General features: G+C 45.5%; 1 protein-coding gene across 2 annotated transcripts in view; it reads left to right on the top strand.

The window, feature by feature from the left end:
- The window catches only part of PARVA (parvin alpha), a 115,054-nt gene that overhangs the window by 77,236 nt on the left and 13,579 nt on the right, over positions 1–24,239 (top strand). For both annotated transcript variants that reach the window (XM_089664858.1, XM_089664859.1), the window contains exons 5-10: positions 1,039–1,179; positions 3,799–3,914; positions 10,916–10,974; positions 13,164–13,183; positions 14,431–14,492; positions 22,019–22,087. In XM_089664858.1, coding sequence (XP_089520984.1) covers positions 1,039–1,179; positions 3,799–3,914; positions 10,916–10,974; positions 13,164–13,183; positions 14,431–14,492; positions 22,019–22,087 — 467 coding nt within the window. The remainder of the gene's footprint in view (positions 1–1,038; positions 1,180–3,798; positions 3,915–10,915; positions 10,975–13,163; positions 13,184–14,430; positions 14,493–22,018; positions 22,088–24,239) is intronic.

Raw genomic sequence — 24,239 nt, 5'->3', positions numbered from 1 at the left:
CCACAATACACAGAACACACAATGCAAAACCAAACCAAACCTTAAGCTAGTCTCAATATGTGTGGGAACACAAGCGTAGTCGGGCAGGCCGGGTTAGTAACAGGCAGGTAGGTACAGGAGGAGCAGGCAGAGAGTAGTCATGTAAAGAGCCAGGGGTCAGTGCAGGAGACAGTCAGCAGGATCAGGATCAAAGCAGGGTCGGCAACAAAGGGTACTTCACAGAACAGATGATCAGGCACAGGTAACACGATACAGGGGCACATGGGAAACATACACCAAGGCACTGACTGCAGGTCTGGCCATTCCTTAAATACACCGCCTGCAATCAGCCTCAGGTGATGGCTGATTTCAGGAGTGATCCTCTTGTTGCTGAGAGCACCCGCTGGCCAGCCCTGGTACTGCAGCCCACACGGCAGGTGAGTCCCACCACCAGTGCTGAGTCCATTCCTGACACACACCCTGTACCCCTTAACAGGCACAGGGTGGTTAAACATAAGAATTTTGGAAGATGATACAGGGGTCCCGCCACCCCCAAAAGTCACTCCCGTCACAAGGAGGTGTTGATAATAGTCACAAAGGTGCAGAGGCTCCTCATTTAAGGTCATCAGGTTTTGATACCATCACCATAGGAATGCTAGTCTGTAGGAATGTATTTCTGACTTGTCTCGATATACAGCAACTGTAGAGTTTTTATTAATAAGCCATCCTTGAGCTCCAGTCCAGTAGCTTTACCTAGGCTGAGATGATGTCCTCAATCTGCTGCAGTCAGGAAGAAGCATTTCCTCAGTCTCCTCTACCCCAGTGATCGGACTGCAACATTGTAATTTTTTTAGCAATGGATCACTTACACATTACACATTTTTAGCATGGATGTATGGAGCATGAAATGTATGTCTGATGGTAGGTCCAGGTCCATTTCATTCTCAGGAAAGTCAGACTTGTACAGGAAGCTGAAAATTGCTTACAAGTGATGGTTACATAGGTTGAAAAAAAGGTCTGGATCTGAAATGAATATCTAACTCTTGTTGTCACGTACAGAGAAGCTGGAAGGGGAAAAGCTGAATGTAGCAGAAGTGACACAATCTGAAATTGCTCAAAAGCAAAAACTGCAGACCGTGCTGGAGAAGATCAACGAAACCCTGAAACTACCGCCAAGGAACATCAAGTGGAATGTGGACTGTGAGTTCTGCCTTCTATTCATCCTAATTCTGGAGGATTATTTTTCTGATTGAGAACATTTGAAATGGGAAGTTTTAACCTCTTCATGCCGGCCACATGCAAATGTGTGGTTTCCCAGCATCTGGGCCTTGTCGCTGAGCAGCCACACATTTGCGTGCAAATTAAGAAAGACATATGTGCTGAGAGTGCGTGCCGGGAGGGTCCGGGGAGAGCGGATAAAGTGAATGCAGGGTCCAGGTAGAGCGGATCTAGTGAATGCAGGGTCCGGGGAGAGCGGATATAGTGAATGCAGGGTCCAGGGTGAGCGAATCTGGTGAATGCAGGGTCTGGGGAGAGCGGATATAGTAAATGCAGGGTCCGGGGAGAGCAGATATAGTACATGCAGGGTCCGGGGAGAGCGGATATAGTGAATGCAGGGTCCGTGGAGAGCAGATATAGTGAATGCGGGGTCCAGGGAGAGCGGATATAGTGAATGCAGGGTCCGGGGAGAGGGGATATAGTGAATGCGGGGTCCGGGGAGAGCAGATATAGTGAATGCGGGGTCCGGGGAGAGCAGATATAGTGAATGCGGGGTCCGTGGAGAGCGGATATAGTGAATGCGGGGTCCGGGGAGAGCGGATATAGTGAATGCAGGGTCCAGGGAGAGCGGATCTAGTGAATGAGGGGTCTGGGGAGAGCGGATCTAGTGAATGCAGGGTCCGGGGAGAGCAGATATAGTGAATGCGGGGTCCGGGGAGACCGGATATAGTGAATGCGGGGTCCAGGGAGACCGGATATAGTGAATGCAGGGTTCGGGGAGAGCGGATAAAGTGAGTGCAGGGTCCAGGGAGACCGAATATAGTGAATGCAGGGTCCGGGGAGACCGAATATAGTGAATGCAGGGTCTGGGGAGAGCGGATATAGGGAATACTGGGTCCGGGGAGAGCAGATATAGTGAATGCAGGGTCCGGGGAGACCGAATATAATGAATGCGGGGTCCGGGGAGAGCGGATATAGTGAATGCAGGGTCTGGGGAGAGCGGATATAGTGAATGCAGGGTCCGGGGAGACCGGATATAGTGAATGCAGGGTCCTGGGAGAGCGGATATAGTGAATGCGGGGTCCGGGGAGAGCGGATATAGTGAATGCGGGGTCCGGGGAGAGCGGATATAGTGAATGCGGGGTCTGGGGAGAGCGGATATAGTGAATGCGGGGTCTGGGGAGAGCGGATATAGTGAATGCGGGGTCTGGGGAGAGCGGATATAGTGAATGCGGGGTCCGGGGAGACCAGATATAGTGAATTCAAGGTCCAGGGTTTAGTAACACTTTAGTGTTATTTTTTTTGGCCTGATTGCAAGCACAGGCCTTGTTAGCAGCTGGCTTGGCAGTCAAACCAATCTTGGACCCCCAAAATGCATTGGATACTTTTGTCCCCCCACCCCAATTTTTATTGGAATAAAGTTGTATCTGGACCTCTTAGCAGTGGTGTAATGCTTCAATTTTCATTTTTGTTAAATATATTGGCCATTTCTTCCCAGTGGGTCTGGAAACTCAAGTGCAGAGGTCTCGCTGAGTGTGAAAAAAAATTGCCCAAAGGAATTTTGATCTTTGAGAACCCAGATCCTTAAGTCCTGCCTTCTCAACCTTTTTAATATGGGGAAACCCTTGCAATATTTTTCACAACTCTGAGAACCCCTGCGGGATGGACTGACAACTCATGGGGCCCCCGGGCAATAGGAGATCATGGGGCCCCTGTGTCCTCGCCCACACTCAATCAGACCCAAAAAAGCCTATGAAAGGTACAAGGGACATCTCATGGGGCCCCCTACTGACCCTGGGCCCTCCAGCAGCGCCCAAGTTACCCAATGGTCAGTCCGCCCCTGAACCCCTGTTATTATTTAGCATAGCCACAGCTCAGGGTACACCAAAGCCCAATGACACAGACCCTAAAGCACCCTCTGTTGCATAAAACCATCTTGTTGTCTGACACCATCAAGTCAAGATCTCTATGTTTTGCATTAGGATCATCATAAGAGTCCAGTATTATCCAGCAATGCTCATGTTTCACTTGTAATCCGAACATGATGAGCACCTGCAGTGACTAAAGAAGCTTACCACCACACAAAGTGGATTTCCAGCTTCCTGGAAATGTTCTTGTACTCAACCAAGAAATGATCGCAGTATTGTTGCCAGGGGCGGACTGACAACTCATGGGGCCCCCGGGCAATAGGGGATCATGAGGCCCCTGTGTCCTTGCCCAAACTCAAAAAACCTATGAAAAAGGTACCAGGGGCATCTCATGGGGCCCCCTACTGACCCCCGGCCCTCGGGCAGAGCCCAAGTTTCCAAATGGTCAGTCTGCCCCTGATTGTTGCTCATTCCTGTTACATCAGATAGTAACTTCATCATATGAATATGTTAACTATCTTGCTGGGATGGGAAAATATAGGGTGGATAGAAGCGCTGGCTGGAGAAAATCCTTCCTTGGGTTCCCTTCCTCTCTGAACCACCAACCCTGAACAAGCACGTAGCCAGTGAAGTGCTGACCTGCCAGGACAATGACCCAGAAAATACTCAAAAAGCCACCCCACCCGCCCAAATCCCTGTTATTTATCTATTTAAATTCTTTTGTATTTTCCAGCTGTCCATGCCAAGTCGGTGGTGGCCATTCTTCACCTGCTAGTTGCTTTGTCCCAGTACTTCCGTGCTCCAATTCGGCTTCCAGATCACGTCTCCATACAAGTTGTGGTTGTACAGGTACGAAAATCTCTCAAGCTGGCCAAGACAAGATGGCGCTGAAAGATCTTTTTATTTAAAGTGTACAGCCAAAATTTTTTTTGTTTGTTTTAGATAGAATAGGGAAGAAGCAAAACTCTTTGCAGGTTTATCTTGATCTCCTGATGGCCATTGTCACCGAAACAGAAATCCAAAATTTTACAGTTATCACCAGCACAGGAATAAAGCAGACATCGTCCAATGGGAAGGCTTGCTTCGGTGACAGCTATATAATATGGGCATAGGACCAGTAGTGGCAGATGGTCCTGCATAGTACATGATAATGTTGGTGAGAGGGCATAGGACAAGACGGGAGAAGAGCAGCTTTTTGAGACTGGTCATCACTACTGAACCTGGCATGGCTTTCTGGGTTACCAGTGGGTATCAACAGAGTCCTTTATGTACCAAAATGTTCTCTTTATATACGATATCCCAGGATACCATTCTAGTGGTTATCATATTTTCCCCACCCATTCAAAATTTATTCAGCCACCCACTCCAAGGACCCTCCATGTTTTAAGCCAGGGGTCTCCAAACTTTCTAAACAAAGGGCCAGTTTACTGTCCTTCAGACTTTAGGCGAGCCAGACTGTGGCCAGCGGCAGTAGAAAATGTCCTGGTGTCAGTGGGAATAAACAATGCCCCATCATTGGTATCAGTGGGAGGAATAGTGCCCCATCATTGGTATCAGTGGGAGGAATAGTTCCCCATCATTGGTATCATTGGGAGGAATCGTGCCCCATCATTGGTATCAGTGGGAGGAATAGTGCCCCATCATTGGTATCATTGGGAGGAATCGTGCCCCATCATTGGTGTCAGGGGGAGGAATAGTGCCCCATCATTGGTATCATTGGGAGGAATCGTGCCCCATCATTGGTATCAGTGGGAGGAATAGTGCCACATCATTGGTGTCAGTGGGATGATTAGTGCCCCATCATTGGTGTCAGTGGGAGGAATAGTGCCCCATCATTGGTGTCAGTGGGAGGAATAGTGCCCCATCATTGGTATCAGTGGGAGGAATAGTGCCCCATCATTGGTATCAGTGGGAGGAATAGTGCCCCATCATTGGTGCCAGTGGGAGGAATAGTGACCTATCATTGGTATCAGTGGGAGGAATAGTGCCCCATCATTGGTATCAGTGGGGGGAATAGTGCCCCATCATTGGTATCAGTGGGAGGAATAGTGCCCCATCATTGGTATCAGTGGGGGGAATAGTGCCCCATCATTGGTATCAGTGGGAGAAATAGTGCCCCATCATTGGTATCAGTGGGAGGAATAGTGCCCCATCATTGGTATCAGTGGGAGGAATAGTGCCCCATCATTGGTGTCAGTGGGAGGAATAGTGCCCCATCATTGGTATCAGTGGGAGGAATAGTGCCCCATCCTTGGAATCAGTGGGAGGAATAGTGCCCTATCCTTGGAATCAGTGGGAGGATTAGTGCCCCATCATTGGTGTCAGTGGGAGTAATAGTGCCCCATCATTGATATCAGTGGGAGGAATAGTGCCCCATCATTGGTATCAGTGGAAGGAATAGTGCCCCATCATTGGAATCAGTGGGAGGAATAGTGCCCCATCATTGGTGTCAGTGGGAGGAATAGTGCCCCATCATTGGTGTCAGGGGGAGGAATAGTGCCCCATCATTGGTATCAGTGGAAGGAATAGTGCCCCATCATTGGTGTCAGTGGGAGGAATAGTGCCCCATCATTGGTGTCAGTGGGAGGAATGGTGCCCCATCATTGGAATTAGGAGGAATTGTGCCCCATCATTGGTGTCAGTGGGAGGAATAGTGCCCCATCATTGGTGTCAGTGGGAGGAATGGTGTCCCATCATTGGAATCAGGAGGAATTGTGCCCCATCATTAGTATCAGTGGGAGGAATAGTGCTCCATCATTGGTGTCAGTGGGAGGAATAGTGCCCCATCATTGGTGTCAGTGGGAGGAATAGTGCCCCATCATTGGTGTCAGTGGGAGGAATAGTGCCCCATCATTAATATCAGTGGAAGGAATAGTGCCTCATTGTTGGGGTCTGTAGCAAGAATTATTCCCCCATTGTTGGTGTCAGTAGGAGTAATAGTGCCTCAAGGGTCGGATAAAGGAAAGCAAAGGGCCACAGTTTGAGACCACTGTTTTAAGCCATCACAGACCACACCACCCAAAAAGTCTAGTGCTACCTTACATGTACTCTATAGGCCCTGTTTTTTCGACATTGTTTTTGTGATAGCTGGTGGCTCCTAACTGGATCACAAGGGTTATGGAGTTTTTGATCATAGATTATAACATTTGATGGAAGCCGGTGAAGATGCAAATGAAGAACTTCAAGAGTTTAGGCATTGGTCCAGCAAAGGAAATGTCTCATATTTTTGTCACAAAGGCTTTGGGTAGTACTTGGCTACAACCCATTCCATTTTCTAGCGCTGACATTGACCCTACAATAAGATATGCTGCCTCTCGTTTCTTTTGTGTCTTTTTTGTGTTAAATTTTCCAAAGTGTTCTGTTGACTCATTTCCAATCTTGCTCTTAGTACTTCAATCCCCTGAACTGTTGAGTACCCAAAGGGATTTCTAAAGAGAAAATGTAATAGATTTCTGAAAACTGCATGAAAATGAATGCATTTTTTTTTCTCTTTCACCTTGGGTGAGATTCAATTTGTGTCCCTTTTTTTTTTTTTTTTTTTTTTTAACATCTATGTCTGACGTGCACAATTAATGAGTGCTACACTTGTTGCCAACCTCCCAACCTGATTATCCCCATTTGTAGGACTATATTGAGATGTGCACTAGCTCGCTTGACACTTAATAAATAGCCAGCACGTGGGTAATGGTCTGCAGAGCACACTGCAATTAGCCTGTCAGATTTGATTTACTACAGAGTGTATCTGATTTTAGGTTGAAACCAGAGCAGTAATGACTGTAGTGTGATGTTTGTTAATTTTAAGCATTTAAGGACAGCCACATCCAGAAGTATTTGTTTTTTTTTTCCCTTACAGTGTCATCCTAAGCTTAGTTTCATATTTAAAAAAAATAAATAAATAATAGAATTTATTTTTCTTTTGTTGAAAAAAAAAAACGGTTCACCAAAATCCTGGGAAATGCAGCATTGCCTACCTAAAACAGAAGCGATGTCATTCTAGGACCGTATTTACTGTTAGCATGCTGGGCATTTGAATCCTACTTCGTGATGATTGCTTTGGGTGCCAAAGGTTGGATGTCGGCAGGTTCCAATGGTGGAAATATGGTCCCTTGTCACCTATTTCCAACAAAATCCCAAAACTCTACACTCACCGGCCAATTTATTAGGTCCACCTTGCTAGTGCCAAGAAAATATTCCCCGCAACATGACACCACCACCACCAGCCTGAACCATTGACACAAGTGATGGGATTCTACATACCTTGGTTGTACCCACATAAAAGAAAAATATATTTATAAAATATTCTTCCCAAATATATTGACATATGATTGAAATACTACAATTTTGGCCGTATTCAATTCATTTCAAAATGTATTTCAATATATATATATATATATATATATATATATATATATATATATACTGTATTTTGAAATGTGTTTATAATAAAAAATATATGAAAAATATTTTTACAAATACATTTTTAAATATACTGTATGTCTTTACATTTAATCTACATTTTTGTAATGCATTTACAAATATATGTAAAATATATGTTAAAATTACTTTTGTGTGTGTTAAAAATCTGAAGAATATATTTATAAAAAATATATTTTAAAAAATATGTTTCGTATATTTTGTAATATATAAAATATGCATTTCAACATATTTATTTATTTCACATACTAATATAGCGCCGTAAATTTATGCAGCGCTTTACACATATATATATTGTACATTCACATCAGTCCCTAACCCTCAAGGGGCGTATGTTAAAATTACTTTTGTATGTGTTAAAAATCTGAAGAATATATTTATAAATTTATATTTTTACAAATATTTTTCATATATTTTGTAATATATAAAATATGCATTTCAACATGCAGTGTGTGTTTTTATATATATATATATATATATATATATATATATATATATATATATATACAGTTGCAAGAAAAAGTATGTGAACCCCTTGGGATTACGTAGAGTTTTGCATGAATTGGGCATAAAATGTACTCTGAACATCATCTAAGTCACAACAATAGAAGAACACAGTCTGCTGAACATAATACTACACAAACATTAGATGTTGCCATGGTTTAATTGCACATAACATGAAACACTCACAGTGCAGGGAGGAAAAAGTATGTGAGTCCCTAGCTTAATGACTTCTCCCAGAGCTAATTGGAGCCAGGAGTGAGCCAACCTTGACTCCAATCAGTGTGATGATATTGGATGTGTTGCTGACAGCTGTCCTGCCCTTAAAAACACACACCTGTTTTGGGTTTACTGGTTTCAAGAAGCACTGTCTGATGTGAACCATGCCTCGCAGAAAAGAGCTCTCAGAAGACCTATGATCAAGAATTGTTGACTTGCATGAAGCTGGAAAGGGTTACAAAAGGATCTTCAAAAGCCTTGATGTTCATGTGTCCACGGTAAGACAGACTGTCTACAAATGGAGAAAGTTTAGCACTGTTGCTACTCTCCCTAGGCGTGGTCGTCCTGTAAAAATGACTGCAAGAGCACAGCGCAGAATGCTGCATGAGGTAAAGAAGAATCCCAGAGTGTCAGCTAAAGACCTACAGAAATCTCTGGCACATGCTAACATTTTTGTTGACACATCTACAATAAGGAAAACATTAAACAAGAATGGAGTACATGGGAGGACACCACGGAGGAAGCCATTGCTGTCCAAAAAGAATATTGCAGCACGTTTGAAGTTTGCAAAAGAGCACCTGGATGTTCCACAGCACTACTGGCAAAATATACTGTGGACAGATGAAACCAAGATTGAGTTGTTTGGGAAGAACACACAACACTATGTGTGGAGAAAAAAAGGCACAGCACACCAACATCAAAACCTCATCCCCACTGTGAAACATGGCGGAGGGAGCATCATGGTTTGGGGCTGCTTTGCTGCCTCAGGGCCTGGATGGATTGTTGTCATTGATGGGAAAATGAATTCCAGTGTTTATCAAGACATTTTGCAGGAAAACGTACGACCATCTGTCCGCCAACTGAAGCTACGCAGAGGATGGGTGATGCAACAGGACAATGACCCAAAGCATACAAGTAATTCAACAAAACAATGGCTGCAACAGCACAGAATACGCCTTCTGGAGTGGCCCAGTCAGAGTCCTGACCTCAACCCGATTGAAATGCTGTGGCATGACCTTAAGAGAGCGATTCACACCAGACATACCAAGAATATTGCTACACTGAAACAGTTTTGTGAAGAGGAGTGGTCCAAAATTACTCCAGATCGTTGTGCAGGTCTGATCTGCAACTACAGGAAACGTTTGGTTGAGGTTATTGCTGCCAAAGGAGGGTCAACCAGTTATTAAGTCCAAAGGTTCACATACTTTTTCCTCCCTGCACTGTGAATGTTTACATGTTATGTGCAATTAAACCATGGCAACATCTAATGTTTGTGTAGTATTATGTTCAGCAGACTGTGTTCTTCTATTGTTGTGACTTAGATGACGTTCAGAGCACATTTTATGCCCAATTCATGCAAAACTCCACGTAATCCCAAGGGGTTCACATACTTTTTCTTGCAACTGTATGTTAGGGACCTCAGATTGTACGCCCCTTGAGGGTTAGGGACTGATGTGAATGTATAATATATGTGTAAAGCGCTGCGTAAATTGACAGCGCTATATTAGTACGTGAAATAAATAAATAAAAAATATATATATATATATATATATATATATATATATATATATATATATATATATATATATAATTTTTTTTTTTTTTTTTTCAAATACACTGTATGTCTTTAAAAATCTGAAGAATATATTTATAAAAAATATATTTTTAAAATGTTTCATATATATTGTAATATGTAAAATATGCATTTCGACATGCAGTTTATATTTTAAATTTTTTTTTTTTTTAATATATATTGAATATGGCCAAAATTGGAATATTTCAAATATATGTCAGTATATATGGGAAGAATATTTTTTAAATATATTTCAAAGATATTTTCCTTCCATGTGGGTAACGAGTGGTTATTTGAGTTACCTTTCTATCATCTCAAACCATTCTGCCCATTCTCCTCTGGCATCAACAAGGCATTTTCCTGCACACAGCTCCCGCTCACTGAATATTTTCTCATTTTCGGACCATTCTCTGTAAACCCAGAAGATGGCTGTGTGTGAATATCCCAGTAGATCAGCAGTTTTTTAAATACTCAGACCAGCCCGTCTGGCCCCAACGACCATGCCACGTTCAAAGTCACCTAAATCCCCTTTCTTCCCCATTCTGATGATCGGTTTGAACTTCAGCAAATCGCCTTCACCAAGTCTAGATGCCTAAATGCATTGAGTTGCTGCCATGTGATTGGCTGATTAGCAATTTGTGTTACCAACCAATTGAACAGGATGACCTAATAAAGTGGGCAGTTTTTTTTTTCTTCTGCAGATTGTGCCTTATCATGCATATAGACATCTTTCTGCTGGTTGAATGATGTATGTGGGACTTTTGAAGAAATTTTTGTTCCAAGTATTTAGCATAATGTAACCATGGCACCACCTGCCTGGAGTTTGCATGTTCTCCCTGTGCCTGTGTGGGTTTCCTCCGGGTACTCCGGTTTCCTCCCACACTCTAAAGACATGCTGGGAGGTTAATTGTCTCCTGTCTACATTGGCCCTAGTATGTGTATGCATTAATGTGAGTTAGGGACCTTCGATTGTACACTCCTCGGGGGCGGGGACTGATGTGAATGTACAATATATATGTAAAGTGTGGAGTACATTGACGACGCTATATAAGTACCTGAAATAAATAAATGTAACAAGTCATGTTTAGTCATCACCTCTCTGTATGCCTTTTTTCCGGTACAGAAGCTGGATGGAATGTTGCAGTCGCGCCAGATTCAGGAGGAAATCACTGGTGACACAGAGTACGTAATACCACCATATAATCGGACGCAGATGTCTGTGAGAACGGCGGCTCATGCATTGATGCTAATGAGGACCTGCGGTGGTGGAGGTGCAGTCAGTGTCCTCTCACTCAGCTCATGAAGTAGTCTAGAAGGAATGAAGGGAATGGGAGTAGAGGAAAGGGCAATGGTCCCGTCCCGGGCTCCAAATGGGAGCAGCAATATGGAGGAATGAGGTCATTGTTGGGTGCTGCACAGAGGACTGCCCTGTTTAAAAGTAATGCAGGCCATACATGGTTTGAATACCGAACGATTTTTCATCCGAAAATCGAAAACGTTCGCTCGGTAATCCGATGGTGCCATCATTGATTTTGAAAATCGGCTAACCGGGTCATAAAGTTCACCCCATATAACAGGCGAAACTTCTGTTCCTTTACGGATATAGTGAATGCAGAGTCCGGGGAGAGCAGATATAGTGAATGCGGGGTCCGGGGAGAGCAGATATAGTGAATGCAGAGTCCGGGGAGAGCGGATATAGTGAATGCGGGGTCCGGGGAGAGCGGATATAGTGAATGCAGGGTCCGGTTAGACCGAATATAGTGAATGCGGGGTCCGGGGAGAGCAGATATAGGAATGCAGGGTCCGGGGAGAGCGGATATAGTGAATGCGGGGTCCGGGGAGAGCGGATATAGTGAATGCGGGGTCCGGGGAGAGCGGATATAGTGAATGCAGGGTCCGGGGAGAGCGGATATAGTGAATGCGGGGTCCGGGGTGACCAGATATAGTGAATGCAGGGTCCGGGGAGACCGGATATAGTGAATGCAGGGTCCGGGGAGAGCGGAAATAGTGAATGCAGGGTCCGGGGAGAGCGGATATAGTGAATGCGGGGTCCGGGGAGAGCGGATATAGTGAATGCGGGGTCCGAGGAGAGTGGATATAGTGAATGCAGGGTCCGGGGAGAGTGGATATAGTGAATGCGGGGTCCGGGGAGAGCGGATATAGTGAATGCGGGGTCCGGGGAGAGCGGATATAGTGAATGCGGGGTCCGGGGAGAGCGGATATAGTGAATGTAGGGTCCGGGGAGAGCAGATATAGTGAATGCAGGGTACGGGGAGAGCAGATATAGTGAATGCGGGGTCCGGGGAGAGCGGATATAGTGAATGCGGGGTCCGGGGAGAGCGGATATAGTGAATGCGGGGTCCGGGTAGACCGGATATAGTGAATGCTGGGTCCGGGGAGAGCGGATATTGTGAATGCAAGGTCCGGGGAGAGTGGATATAGTGAATGTGGGGTCCGGTGAGAGCGGATATAGTGAATGCGGGGTCCGGGGAGAGCGGATATAGTGAATGCGGGGTCCGGGGAGAGCGGATATAGTGAATGCGGGGTCCGGGGAGAGCGGATATAGTGAATGCGGGGTCCGGGGAGAGCGGATATAGTGAATGCAGGGTCTGGGAAGAGCGGATATAGTGAATGCAGGGTCCGGGGAGACCGGATATAGTGAATGCGGGGTCTGGGGAGACCAGATATAGGAATGCAGGGTCCGGGGAGAGCGGATATAGTGAATGCGGGGTCCGGGGAGAGCGGATATAGTGAATGCGGGGTCTGGGGAGACCGTATATAGTGAATGCGGGGTCCGGGGAGACCAGATATAGGAATGCAGGGTCCGGGGAGAGCGGATATAGTGAATGCAGGGTCCGGGGAGAGCGGATATAGTGAATGCAGGGTCCGGGGAGAGCGGATATAGTGAATGCAGGGTCTAGGGAGAGCGGATATAGTGAATGCAGGGTCCGGGGAGAGCGGATATAGTGAATGCAGGGTCTAGGGAGAGCGGATATAGTGAATGCAGGGTCCGGGGAGAGCGGATATAGTGAATGCGGGGTCCGGGGAGAGCGGATATAGTGAATGCGGGGTCCGGGGAGAGCGGATATAGTGAATGCAGGGTCTAGGGAGAGCGGATATAGTGAATGCAGGGTCTAGGGAGAGCGGATATAGTGAATGCGGGGTCCAGGGTTTAGGAAATTTCCAAATGGTCAGTCCGCCCCTGCACAGCAGTGTCGGGTCGCTCTACAGAGGATGTACTCATCGTTGGTCTATGGACAGTCAGGTTGCTTGTTTTCCTCATTCTTGAGCTAAATAATTGTGCAGAGATAAATATGGTTGTGTTGTAATCTGAAGATTGATAATATTTTTTTTTTCTTCTCTTTCCAAAGGGCCTTATCAGGCAGACATGGTAAGAATTGATATGTTTGAATTGTTTCTTGCTTTTGCCTGATAGATGTTTCATAGAGTCCCAGGACCATCTCTCAGCTTCCACACATATCACTGCACTCTTTGAATAACACTTTAGAACTGGATGTAGAGGATAATGTACAAGGTGGTGACAAAATATTTTGAGACTAGTTTTGTAATACACCAGTAGATGGCAGCACATGGCTGCATGCACAGTCACAGGAAGCACCGACCTTCATAAGTCAGTGTGCCCAAAGACATCGTCCTGTGTACATCGGGTGCTATGCAACTGGTGCTATTCTGACCACGTGCATTACCATGTCTGCTACTTCATCATGGACAGAACATAGAGAAATTGTGAAATTCTGTGTGCACAGCTCCCAACACAAAGACCGGGGTGTCACTGAGAACCCCGGGTCACGATCTCAGGGTCGGGATCCAGGACCCCCGATTCTAGGTCACATGATCGCTGTGATAGCCTCTGATTAGCTATCACAGTGATCAGTCACTGTATAGACTGCCCCCCCCCCTTTTTTTTCTTCTCTATGAATGGAGGAGAGAGATACATTGTATCTCTCTAACTCCTGGCATAGAGAAAAAAAAATGTTTGTAAAAAATAAATATTTAAAAAATAAAGAATACCTAGATCAAGGTTTGATCTAGTCCAGTGCCAGGGTAAGTGTTTTGAGTCAAGGTCAGGGTCAAAGGTCAAGCTGAAAAGGTCAGGGTCAAAGGTCATTTTTTTTTTTTTTTAAATTGGTATTAGTGTCAGTGTGTTTTAGGCAAAAAACAAAACAAAATGCACACTATTGTTTCTTGGCTGTACTCCGGGTATAAACAACAAATAACATACACATATATGGTATCGCTGCGATCGACAAGAGCTAGAAAATGTATTTTGGGTTGTTCTTTGGTGGTAGGTTATGGTAGTAACAAGAACCACACAGCTAAATTTAAAAAAAAAAATCAAGAGATATCCATTACCATTTACCACCGAATAAAAGCCCAATTTGTCCTGAAAAAAGGTAAGTAAACTTTTTTTTTTTTTATATACAGGTTATGGAGGATAAGTAGGAGGAGGGGGAGGGAACTTTTTGAAGTTAAGACGTTCAGTAGCACATATCCGTTTATGGGAGACCAAAGTTGTACTCTAATAGGAGGTGAACCTATCAGATGATATGTGTGATTCAGCACCGCTCACTGAGCTTTTATATGTTTTTATATGTTTTTATCTTTTTTCTTTTCCAGAAAGAGATGCCTTCGATACGCTCTTTGACCACGCACCGGATAAACTGAATGTCGTGAAGAAGGTTAGAGATAGCTTTTTCTATGTGCCCTTGATCTTGGTCTTTTATAGGTTGGGTACAATATGTTGGCGATAGGTATGCGTCTTCTTGGGGTGCACAAAAATCATTGCCCGCGAACTTTCTCCCATTGCCATCAAAGAAAGGAATGAAGCATAGCTCAACAAGTAAAGAGATCGCTATATCCGCTCTCCCCGGACCCCGCATTCACTATATCCACTCTCCCCGGACCCCGCATTCACTATATCCGCTCTCCCCGGACCCCGCATTCACTATATCCGCTCTCCCCGGACCCCGCATTCACTATATCCGCTCTCCCCGGACCCCGCATTCACTATATCCGCTCTCCCCGGACCCCGCATTCACTATATCCGCTCTCCCCGGACCCCGCATTCACTATATCCGCTCTCCCCGGACCCCGCATTCACTATATCCGCTCTCCCCGGACCCTTCATTCACTATATCTGCTCTCCCCGGGCCCCGCATTCCTATATCCGCTCTCCCCGAACCCTGCATTCACTATATCCGCTCTCCCCGGACCCCGCATTGCCATCAAAGAAAGGAATGAAGCATAGCTCAACAAGTAAAGAGATCGCTATATCCGCTCTCCCCGGACCCCACATTCACTATATCCGCTCTCCCCGGACCCCGCATTCACTATATCCGCTCTCCCCGGGCCCTGCATTCCTATATCCGCTCTCCCCGGACCCCGCATTCTCTATATCCGCTCTCCCCGGACCCTGCATTCACTATATCTGCTCTCCCCGGACCCCGCATTCACTATATCCGCTCTCCCCGGACCCCGCATTCACTATATCCGCTCTCCCCGGACCCTTCATTCACTATATCTGCTCTCCCCGGGCCCCGCATTCCTATATCCGCTCTCCCCGAACCCCGCATTCACTATATCCGCTCTCCCCGGACCCCGCATTGCCATCAAAGAAAGGAATGAAGCATAGCTCAACAAGTAAAGAGATCGCTATATCCGCTCTCCCCGGACCCCACATTCACTATATCCGCTCTCCCCGGACCCCGCATTCACTATATCCGCTCTCCCCGGGCCCTGCATTCCTATATCCGCTCTCCCCGGACCCCGCATTCTCTATATCCGCTCTCCCCGGACCCTGCATTCACTATATCTGCTCTCCCCGGGCCAGGCATTCCTATATCCGCTCTCCCCGGACCCCGCATTCACTATATCCGCTCTCCCCGGACCCCGCATTCACTATATCCGCTCTCCCCGGACCCCGCATTCACTATATCCGCTCTCCCCGGACCCCGCATTCACTATATCCGCTCTCCCCGGACCCCGCATTCACTATATCCGCTCTCCCCGGACCCCGCATTCACTATATCCGCTCTCCCCGGACCCCGCATTCACTATATCCGCTCTCCCCGGACCCCGCATTCACTATATCCGCTCTCCCCGGACCCCGCATTCACTATATCCGCTCTCCCCGGACCCCGCATTCACTATATCCGCTCTCCCCGGACCCCGCATTCACTATATCCGCTCTCCCCGGACCCCGCATTCACTATATCCGCTCTCCCCGGACCCCGCATTCACTATATCCGCGCTCCCCGGACCCCGCATTCACTATATCCGCTCTCCCCGGATCCCGCATTCACTATATCCGCGCTCCCCGGACCCCGCATTCACTATATCCGCTCTCCCCGGACCCCGCATTCACTATATCCGCATCCCCGGACCCTGCATTCACTATATCTGGTCTCCCTGGACCCCTCATTCACTATATCCGGTCTCCCCGGACCCCGCATTCACTATATCCGCTCTCTCAGGACCCTGTGTTCACTATATCCACTCTCCCCGGACCCCGCGTTCACTATATCCATTCTCCCCCGGACCCCGCATTCACTATATCCAGTCTCCCCGGACCCTGCATTCACTATATCCGGTCTCCCACAGTACACACAACATGGAAATGCACTTATTTTAGTAAATATAAACTGCTAAATACCTTTTCCATCAGCATTATATAGCAGTCTTGTGACTTCTATCAGTGTTTGGCTGAGCACTGGTTAAAGCTTGTAGGAGGAGTTTTCATTCTCTTCTGAATGTCCTATGAGGCTTCATAACCCCTGACCCTTTGTCTGGAGAGTTATGATTGGTCCTCCCAAACATGCACCCTCTCAAAGAAAAAAAATCTCTAGCAATACACAGTAAACTGAGCATGTGCAGAGTGACTCCTAGAGCTCTGTACCATCAGCAGATGGATTGGGAACAGTAGAAGAAGAGGAGGATCAGAGAAAACAGGATCAGTCAGACTTTTTACACAGTGGGGAGGGTTAACCCCTTAGGTTCCACAGTGAGTATAACAAGCATTCTTTACTGCATCTACAGACTGATTGTACTGTGATGGGTTTAGTAACACTTTTAGAAAACATAAAAAGCAGTCAAATAGATCCCTTGCTGCCAGTACCAAAAGCACTCCCAGGAACAAAACCACCCCCCAGCGACAATAGACCCACTCCAGCAACAACAGATCTCCCAGCAGCCAGCAACAATAGACTCCTCCCTCATTAAGATATCCACCCCCCCAGCAATAATAGAGCCCCCGACAGCCAGCATCAAAAGGCCCTCCTGCACACCCAAGCACCTTTTTTCCATTACATACATTTAGTGTTGGAGGTGCCGGAATTTGGGTTCCCCTCCGTTTCCGCTGAAAAAACTTTTATTAATATTAAAAGAAAAGAAAACGGGAAACACAGCAAACATGAAGATACAAGTGAACTATAACCCAATAACAAAATGCCTAACAAACAACCTGAGTGACAGCCTAACAAACAAACTATATACAATAGGCACAAAATGGGGAACATGGATCAACAAGGTAAAACCGAAGATGCAAGGAGGAGGGGGAAACCAGGACTGGGATCAAGGAACATGGAGAACAGATACAAGGCAGCAGGGTACAGGGTGCAGGGCAAGAAAAAGATCAGAATCAGGGTCAGGACAGGATAAATGGCAAGCAGTATCTGGCTAGCAGAGCAAAACGATGAAGCAAGAAACACTAGTAGAAAAGGAAAGAAGCTTTTCAAATTATCGGAAATCCACTTCTCCAAAAGAAAGAAACCACCTTCAATCGTATCCAAGGAGGAAGATGCCAGGCACTCGAGAAAAACAGAGAGACTTCATGGTGCAGTATTATAAAAGCCAATTCCTTTATTAGGTACTCATTGCACTTACTCAGGAGGTGTCCCAGCCGACACCAGCATCAACAGCATAGCAGCAATCACATAAAACGAGCCTAGCTACTCAGCACACGCGCAGTAGCTAGCAGCCAAACGTAATGACGTCACATCAATCAAGCTCCGCCCTACGCGTTTCGTCATCGACGTCCTCACGGAGCGGATGGATGTGAGACGTCGCAACCTCATTAAATATTCACTTCACAAGAAACTAACAGCTGACATCAATGGGGAATCACGCAGGCAAGCCGCCCCATGTGATTGCTGCTATGCTGTTGATGCTGGTGTCGGCTGGGACACCTCCTGAGTAAGTGCAATGAGTACCTAATAAAGGAATTGGCTTTTATAATACTGCACCATGAAGTCTCTCTGTTTTTCTCGAGTGCCTGGCATCTTCCTCCTTGGATACGATTGAAGGTGGTTTCTTTCTTTTGGAGAAGTGGATTTCCGATAATTTGAAAAGCTTCTTTCATTTTGTTATTTGATCGATGAGGATCGGTGTGCTGCAGAGTTTCGTTTCTGAAAATATATCTATGGATGACCTGCCATCATATTATCAAGGTTTTTTGGTGATGTTTTTTCATATCTAGACACTTTTTTTGCACAAAAGTTTTTTTGCACATTTTTCTGTGGTATTGGTATTTTTATTCTGGACTTATGATTTGAACTTTTTTATTTTTTTATTATTTATATATTTATATATATATTTACTAGCGCAAATTATTTATTGCATTAATTGTTACACTTTATACATGGTGATTTTTTGCAGCTCGTACACTATTAGTGAGTTATATAATTTTTATTTTGACCATAGGCGCTATTATTAATTTTCTTTATTACTAGTAGAAAAGGGACTAAATACCCGCCCAGCAGCCAGAATCGGGTGGAAACTGATTACTTAGATCTGCTGACTGCTTGGAGACACCTACTGGTGGACACCGGAACCACAGTGCCACCAGCCAGTGATCCAGGTCCTAACAATTGAAGGGTTCAAATTCCTGTCTGTGCCACATTCAGGGGATTTTATTTTCCTGTCTTATGAGAACATTTAGCATTTTGAGTTGCACTGAAACAGTCTTCCAATTGGGACACTTGTTTTGGTAACAACAGGGGGGAATTTTGTAAAGGGAAATTTTCCTCACTTTAGACAGGTCTTCTTTCACCTCCTATTTTGTTGGTAGACAGAAAGTGGAGGAAAACTTTCTCCCATGGGACATAAAAGGAAGGCAGGGATTGAAAATACCCACCCAGCAGCCAGAATCGAGTGTAAACTGATTACTTAGATCTGCCGGCTGCTTGGAGACACCTGCTGGGGGACACTGGAACTAAATCGTTCTGCTCTGGGAATCACAGTGCTACCAGCCAGTGATCCAGGTCCTACCAATTGAAGGGTTCAAATTTCTCTCTGTGCTACATTCAGGGGATTTTCTTTTCCTTTCTTATGAGAACATTTAACATTTTGAGTTGCACTGAAACAGTTGGGACAATTGGGAAACGTATTCTATTGATAACTGGGGGAATTTTGTAAGGGGGTATGTTCCTCACTTTAGACAGTTCTTCTCTCACTTCCTGTTTTGTTGGTAGACAGAAAGTGGAGGAAAACCTTCTCACATGAGACATAAAATTAAAGCAAGGATTGAAAATGGACTAAATATCCGCCCAGCAGCCAGAATCGGGTGGAAACTGATTACATAGATCTGCTGACTGCTTGGGGACACCTACTGGTGGACACCGGAACTACAGCCTTCTGCTCTGGGAACCACAGTGCCACAAGCCAGTGATCAGGTCCTAACAATTGAAGGGTTCAAATTCCTGTCTGTACCACATTCAGGAGATTTTATTTTCCTGTCTTATCAGAACATTTAACATTTTGAGTTGCACTGAAACAGTCTTCCAATTAGGACACTTGTTCTGGTGACAACTGGGGGAATTTTTTTAGGGGGAATTTTTCTCACTTTAGACAGGTCTTCTCTCACTTCCTGTTTTGTTGGTAGACAGAAAGTGGAGGAAAACCTTTTCACATGGGACACAAAAGAAAGGCAAGGATTGAAAAGGGACTAAATACCCGCCCAACAGCCAGCATCTGGTGGAAACCGATTACTTAGATCTGCTGGCTGTTTGGAGACACCTGCAGGTGGACACCGGAACTACAGCCTTCTGCTCTGGGAACCACAGTGCCACAAGCCAGTGATCAGGTCCTAACAATTGAAGGGTTCAAATTCCTGTCTGTGCCACATTCAGATTTTATTTTCCTGTCTTATGAGAACATTTAACATTTTGAGTTGCACTGAAACAGTCTTCCAATTAGGACACTTGTTCTGGTGACAACTGGGGGAATTTTTTTAGGGGGAATTTTTCTCACTTTAGACAGGTCTTCTCTCACTTCCTGTTTTGTTGGTAGACAGAAAGTGGAGGAAAACCTTTTCACATGGGACACAAAAGAAAGGCAAGGATTGAAAAGGGAATAAATACCCGCCCAACAGCCAGCATCTGGTGGAAACTGATTACTTAGATCTGCTGGCTGTTTGGAGACACCTGCAGGTGGACACCGGAACTACAGCCTTCTGCTCTGGGAACCACAGTGCCACAAGCCAGTGATCAGGTCCTAACAATTGAAGGGTTCAAATTCCTGTCTGTGCCACATTCAGATTTTATTTTCCTGTCTTATGAGAACATTTAACATTTTGAGTTGCACTGAAGCAGTCTTCCAATTAGGACACTTGTTCTGGTGACAACTGGGGGAATTTTTTTAGGGGGAATTTTTCTCACTTTAGACAGGTCTTCTCTCACTTCCTGTTTTGTTGGTAGACAGAAAGTGGAGGAAAACCTTTTCACATGGGACACAAAAGAAAGGCAAGGATTGAAAAGGGACTAAATACCCGCCCAACAGCCAGCATCTGGTGGAAACTGATTACTTAGATCTGCTGGCTGTTTGGAGACACCTGCAGGTGGACACCGGTACTACAGCCTTCTGCTCTGGGAACCACAGTGCCACAAGCCAGTGATCAGGTCCTAACAATTGAAGGGTTCAAATTCCTATCTGTGCCACATTCAGGAGATTTTATTTTCCTGTCTTATGAGAACATTTAACATTTTGAGTTGCACTGAAGCAGTCTTCCAATTAGGACACTTGTTCTGGTGACAACTGGGGGAATTTTTTTAGGGGGAATTTTTCTCACTTTAGACAGGTCTTCTCTCACTTCCTGTTTTGTTGGTAGACAGAAAGTGGAGGAAAACCTTTTCACATGGGACACAAAAGAAAGGCAAGGATTGAAAAGGGACTAAATACCCGCCCAACAGCCAGCATCTGGTGGAAACTGATTACTTAGATCTGCTGGCTGTTTGGAGACACCTGCAGGTGGACACCGGTACTACAGCCTTCTGCTCTGGGAACCACAGTGCCACAAGCCAGTGATCAGGTCCTAACAATTGAAGGGTTCAAATTCCTATCTGTGCCACATTCAGGAGATTTTATTTTCCTGTCTTATGAGAACATTTAACATTTTGAGTTGCACTGAAACAGTCTTCCAATTAGGACACTTGTTCTGGTGACAACTGGGGGAATTTTTTTAGGGGGAATTTTTCTCACTTTAGACAGGTCTTCTCTCACTTCCTGTTTTGTTGGTAGACAGAAAGTGGAGGAAAACCTTTTCACATGGGACACAAAAGAAAGGCAAGGATGGAAAATGGACTAAATACCCGCCCAACAGCCAGCATCCCATGGAAACTGATTACTTAGATATGCTGGCTGTTTGGAGACACCTGCAGGTGGACACCGGTACTACAGCCTTCTGCTCTGGGAACCACAGTGCCACCAGCCAGTGTTCCAGGTCCTAACAAGGGAAGGGTTCAAATTCCTGTCTGTGCCACATTCAGGGGATTTTCTTTTCCTGTCTTATGAGAACATTTAACATTTTGACATAAAAAGAAGGCAAGGATTTAAAACCCTCCTTTTACTTTATCCAAAACAAAAATCAAATAAATGGATTTAGATATACTTGAAGCTAACCTATTAAACTCTGGGAATCCTTTGTCGTGTATTGAATATTTATTGATAAGAGAAATATTATATGTGGTTAATTTTATAAATGTAAACCGTGGCTAAACTAGTAGTAATAAAACATTAGAAAGCAACTTCAAATCCACCAATATCAATCTAGGATAGCAAAATATAAAAAAGGTATCGGCTAAAAAAAAAATCAGTTCTTGTAAATATGACCCCATGTGATTTTATTCTCCATTCTAGGGGTATTCCCCTGATTTTCTCAACCTGTTATATGGACACCAAGTATTTACTGTCTGTTTTTTATTCTGCGTTTCAGACTTTGATCACATTTGTTAACAAACACCTAAATAAGCTGAACCTGGAAGTGACGGAGCTGGAGACACAGGTGAGGTATTGTATTGGTCTAGAGCAGTGGTCTCCAAACTGTGACTGTGTGCTTTTATCTGGTCATTGGAGCAATATTCCATCTACTGACACCACAAATGGGGCATAATTCCCCCAACTGACACCAACAAGGGGCACAATTCCTCCCAAAGACGCCAATGAAGGGGCGTAATTCCTCCCAATGACACCAATGATGGGGCGTAATTCCTCCCAATGACACCAATGATGGGGCACAATTCCTCCCAATGACACCAACAATGAGACACAGTTCTGCCCAATGACACCAACAATTGGACCCAATACACCAATGATGGGGCAAAATTCCTGCCAATGACACCAACGATGGGGCACAGTTCTGCCCAATGACACCAACAATTGGACCCAATACACCAATGATGGGGCATGGTTCCCCAGTGACACAGTGAGGTATTGTATTGGTCTAGAGCAGTGGTCTCCAAACTGTGGCCCTTTGCTTGCATTTTTCTGTCCCTTGGAGCAATATTTCATCCACTGACACCAAAAATGGGGCATAATTCCCCCAACTGACACCAACAAGGGGCACAATTCCTCCCAAAGACGCCAATGAAGGGACGCAATTCCTTCCAAAGACACCAATGAAGGGGCGTAATTCCTCCCAATGACGCCAGTGATGGGGCACAATTCCTCCCAATGACACCAACAATGGGGCACATTTCTGCCCAATAACACCAACAATTGGGCCCAATACACCAATGATGGGGCACAATTCCTCCCAAAGACGCCAATGAAGGGGCGTAATTCCTCCCAATGACACCAATAATGGGGCGTAATTCCTCCCAATGACACCAATGATGGGGCACAATTCCTCCCAATGACACCAACAATGAGACACAGTTCTGCCCAATGACACCAACAATTGGACCCAATACACCAATGATGGGGCAAAATTCCTCCCAGTGACACCAACGATGGGGCACATTTCTGCCCAATAACACCAACAGTTGGGCCCAATACACCAATGATGGGGCACAATTCCTCCCAATGACACCAATGAAGGAACACAATTCCTCCCAATGACACTAATGATGGGGCACAATTCCTCCCAATGACACCAATGAAGGGGCGCAATTCCTCCCAATTACACCAACAATGGGGCACAGTTCAGCCCAATGACACCAACAATTGGGCCCAATACACCAATGATGGGGAACAATTCCCCAGTGATACAGTGAGGTATTGTATTGGTCTAGAGCAGTGGTCTCCAAACTGTGGCCTGGGGGCCAGATGTGGCCCTTTGATTGCTTTTATCTGGCCCTTGGAGCAATATTTCAACCACTGTCACCAACAATGGGGCATAATTCCCCCAACTGACACCAACAAAGGGGCACAATTCCTCCCAAAGACACCAATGATGGGGCACAATTCCTCCCAATGACACCAATGATGGGGCACAATTCCTCCCAATGACACCAATGAAGGGGCGCAATTATTCCCAATGACACCAACAATGGGGCACAGTTCAGCCCAATGACACCAACAATTGGGCCCAATATACCAATGATGGGGCATAATTCCTTCCAATAACACCAATGATAGGGCATGATTCCCCAGTGACACAGTGAGGTATTGTATTGGTCTAGAGCAGTGGTCTCCAAACTGTGGCCCTTTGCTTGCTTTCATCTAGCCCTTGGAGCAATATTTCATCCACTGACACCAACAATGGGGCATAATTCCCCCAACTGACACCAACGAAGGGGCACAATTCCTCCCAAAGACACCAATGAAGGGGCACAATTCCTCCCAATGACACCAACCATGGGGCACAGTTCTGCCCGATGACACCAACAATTGGGCCCAGTACACCGATGATGGGGCACAATTTCTCCCAATGATACCAACGATGGGGCACAGTTCTGCCCAATGACACCAACAATTGGGCCCAATACACCAATGATGGGGCACATATCCTCCCAATAACACCAATGATGGGGCATTATTTGCTCCCACTGATGCTGGGACATTTTATACTCCCAATGTCCACAGTCCGGCCCCCCTAAAGTCTGAAGGACAGTAAACTGGCCCTTTTGTATGTAAAGTTTGGAGACCCCTGGTCTAGAGAATCTTCAAGTGTGTAATGTGTCTTGATTGTGGTTTGCCTTTAACCGCATAATTTA

This window comes from Staurois parvus, unplaced genomic scaffold, assembly GCF_062004578.1.
Source record: "Staurois parvus isolate SC_StPar_1 unplaced genomic scaffold, SC_StPar_1.0 ptg002073l, whole genome shotgun sequence".
Taxonomy (NCBI): domain Eukaryota; kingdom Metazoa; phylum Chordata; class Amphibia; order Anura; family Ranidae; genus Staurois; species Staurois parvus.
The sequence above is the reverse complement of the archived record's forward strand: the minus strand, read 5'-3'. Positions and strand labels throughout refer to the sequence as shown.